Here is a 3,282-nt window from a genome sequence, read left to right on the forward strand (position 1 = left end):
TCATATTTTATTTTTATAGTGGGTATTTTATTCATCTCTCTCTTTCTCTGTTCGTCAAAACCCAGGAAGATGTTTAAATTCTTGTGCCCGGGGATATAATCAGTAGAAAACTTGTTGATATCATTCTTGCTGATGGTCGCTTGCTCAATAGAGATCCTTTGAAAATTGACCCGGTTGGTATCCTGTTTTGGTTGCTCCTCCTATTTCCAAGTCATCAATTTTTCAGCTCTGCTCAAGGTACTGAAAGTACAATAGTGGAATTGGCAGTCGGCTCTGACTGGTGAGTCAATTCAATTTTTCAGGTCTGACTATGGAATTTGCAATCAGCTCAATTTTTCAGTTTTGTTGCTTCGCTATTTAACAGAAAAGTTACAATTTTTAGCTTACCCTTTTGATGAAAGATCGATATTTCATGAAATGGCATTATTTTTTATACAATGCAGTTGTAGATTAAGAATATGTACTTAAATTACAATTAAGTTTCTAAATATTTCCTTGGGTTATATGTCCTAGTGCAAATATTGGTTATTGGATTAGAAGTGTGGTAATGTTGTTTGGATTTCATGGCCAAAAAAAGAGGAAATTTCGACTTGGTTAGTCAAAATGGGTGTACTATTGTCCAGTCTTTTTTATACATATGTCTACATAGTTTGAACTACATTTGAGTGGCTTTTATATGAGGTAGTTGTATTTTGTTTTGGGTGAAGATAATAGATAAATTTCAGGTCAGCATGGAACACTGAAAGAAATTTTAAGACTGGCTATGGGGAAACCAGCAATGTGTTCTCAGTGGTTGCATCCTTGTTACTTACTGCAAGGATAGTCTTCGAACACTACTGACACTTTTCCTATGCATCACCCATATAGAAAAAAATGAAGATGGCCCAGGATAATTGGTGGTGGGGAAATCCCAGTGTTGCAATGAAAAATGGATCATGTTAGTGACTTACCACGGCCTAAATCTCATTGCTTGAATTCAGCTTACTAACAGAGTTGAGATGTGAGAATTATGACAGCGAAGCTAGTTGCTACTGTGATTATCTATACTGGATGTGCGACTTCAGATCCTGTTGTTCTTCCATTTCCAGATTAAAGGTGGAATGGCAGGGTTTACAGGACAAATTTCTGCTGTCATAATTCTTGGCATTATGTTGATGTGTCATAGTTCTTCTCATTTGCCCTGTAAATGCTCTTGAAAGTGAGATGGACAGGTAAAGATGTTTAAGTAGCAGTCTCTGGCTTCTTTTATAGTCTAAGCCTATTACAAATTGGAATTTTGTTGGATTTACAAGACATTTGACATACATCTAAGCTGGTTGCTAAAATAACAGTGAAGCCAGTCACACTGTTTCTTAGTTATTTAAATTGAGAAAAAGATGATTCTACCGGGATATTTCTTCATACAGGTGTGTTTTTAGTTAAAAATTATCATTTTTGTTCCATTAGTATCTTTCTCTTACCAGCCCAATTGGAATTTTGTTGGATCTATGATACATATCTGGAATAGATCTAAGCTGTTTGCTAACAGTACAGTGAAGTCAGTCTCGTGATTTCATAATAAAGTAAATTGAAAAAAAATAATGATGATTTGGCCTTGACATCTCTTTGTATAGGTGCATGTTAGTTAAAAGTTATCATTTCTGTTCCATTAATATCTTTTTCTTGCCAGCCCACTTTCCATTTGCCAACTTTTGCACGCTGTGAGCTTTAATCTAAACTTTTGCTAGCTGAGAAATGGCAATAGAAACTTCTGTGTTAAATTTCCTTTTTGTTAGATGGGTAGCTATGAAAGAAACTGAGGTACAAGATCTATTTAACTGGCTTGCCCTGGACTTTGCGAAGGCAGGTTTTATTAATGAACTTCTTACGTTGTGACAATGTAATATAGAAACAGTTAATTGAATTTTTACGTGGTGACGGATAAATAGAAAACTCTTTTGAGTTAAACTTTTCACATGGTGATATTTATCTATCTTGCTCAGATCTAATTGCACAGATTTTTCTTACAACAAAAGGTAATTTGCTGTATAAAGGTTTTCCATGAACTGTTTGAATGGATGCCTTTATTGGTTTGACATGCCTGTAAATGTGAATTGTTTCCAGCTGATTACTTATTCTGTTCTCTTGGCATGTGATACATATTATTCTGCAGGCATCAAAATATCTCATTGGAGATGCTTCTGAAGCTGGTCAGAGTATTTGGGTCAGTAATATATTCTTCTATATCAGCACCTTCATCCGTAGGAGTGGATATTGAGGCAGAGCAAAGGTGTGATTCAATATCTCAAAACATCTCTTATTATCCGTATTATCTGAAGTCTCCTAATTCTGAGACTCTTGTTGGGTTGGTGCAAAAGGTTGGAACGCTGCAATACATGCTTTGTTGAGCTTGAAAAGGTTAAGCGTTGCTTGCCTGTACTTTGCAGGTGATTGTTCTCTCCCTAAATTGCTGTTCTCAATGTACGCACATGATGATTTCTTTGTTGCTTATTTGTTTTGGGGTTTTCCAGAAGAGGTGGTTCAATTGCCAAGTCGGCACACGAGTTAAATCTAGCACTTCAAGAAGTTTAGTTTCATGAGGAAAGTGTGTATTGATTGAGTAGTTTAGTTGCAAATATTGGATTGACACCTAACATGTTTCTCCAAGAAGACTGCGGGACTTGATCGCAGTCGTGCCAAGTGGAGGCTGCTAATTCATTCATTTAACTCAAGGTTGAAAGCTGAGTGAGAAATGGCCTTTTGCTTTCATCTGCTTGAACAGATATTGCGCCCCATCAATTTGACCTGGTGGAGAATGCTTAGGTCTAATTCTTGGCTAACCCAATATCATGAAATGCTAATCTTTAGTTGTAGGCTTATTGGGTAAATCATGTATTGCTGTAATGTAGTTAGGTAGTAGCAAATAGATGCGAGCTGGGGAGTTAGGTAGTTAGGTAGTAGCAAATAGATGTAGTTAGGTAGTAGCAAATAGATGTGGAACAATTTATGTTATGATTTGTATTTCCTGGTGTATTATTGGTTACTTGCAGCATAGTAATTATTCTGGTACAAGTTAATGCATTGCTTGTACTCATTATTAGGTGGTCCCTAAGCAATTTGTAGTGATCATCCATGCATCATAACAAAAATACATCTTTTGCATACCATTCTATTATTTCTCTGATTTCAGATTTTTCTTGGTTTTATTGTACAGGTTTGGGGTGAACTTGTGGATTGCTTTTGGCTCATACTGAAGAACTGTTCTATTTTGATATCATCGATCTCTAGTATTTTGTTGACCAT

At 36.0% G+C, this 3,282-nt stretch overlaps 1 protein-coding gene across 1 annotated transcript; it reads left to right on the forward strand.

Annotated features, from left to right (window-relative positions):
• Positions 1-1,160: 1,160 nt before the first annotated feature.
• On the forward strand, positions 1,161-2,598 carry LOC140007436 (katanin p80 WD40 repeat-containing subunit B1 homolog KTN80.4-like). Its single transcript, XM_072050175.1, has 4 exons — positions 1,161-1,211; positions 2,153-2,269; positions 2,358-2,426; positions 2,511-2,598. Exons 1-4 carry the CDS (start codon positions 1,204-1,206, stop codon positions 2,569-2,571), a joined length of 255 nt encoding a protein of 84 aa, XP_071906276.1. The 5' UTR covers positions 1,161-1,203; the 3' UTR covers positions 2,572-2,598.
• The last annotated feature ends 684 nt before the right edge of the window (positions 2,599-3,282 follow it).

Source organism: Coffea arabica, chromosome 5c, assembly GCF_036785885.1.
Source record: "Coffea arabica cultivar ET-39 chromosome 5c, Coffea Arabica ET-39 HiFi, whole genome shotgun sequence".
Classification (NCBI taxonomy): Eukaryota; Viridiplantae; Streptophyta; class Magnoliopsida; order Gentianales; family Rubiaceae; genus Coffea; species Coffea arabica.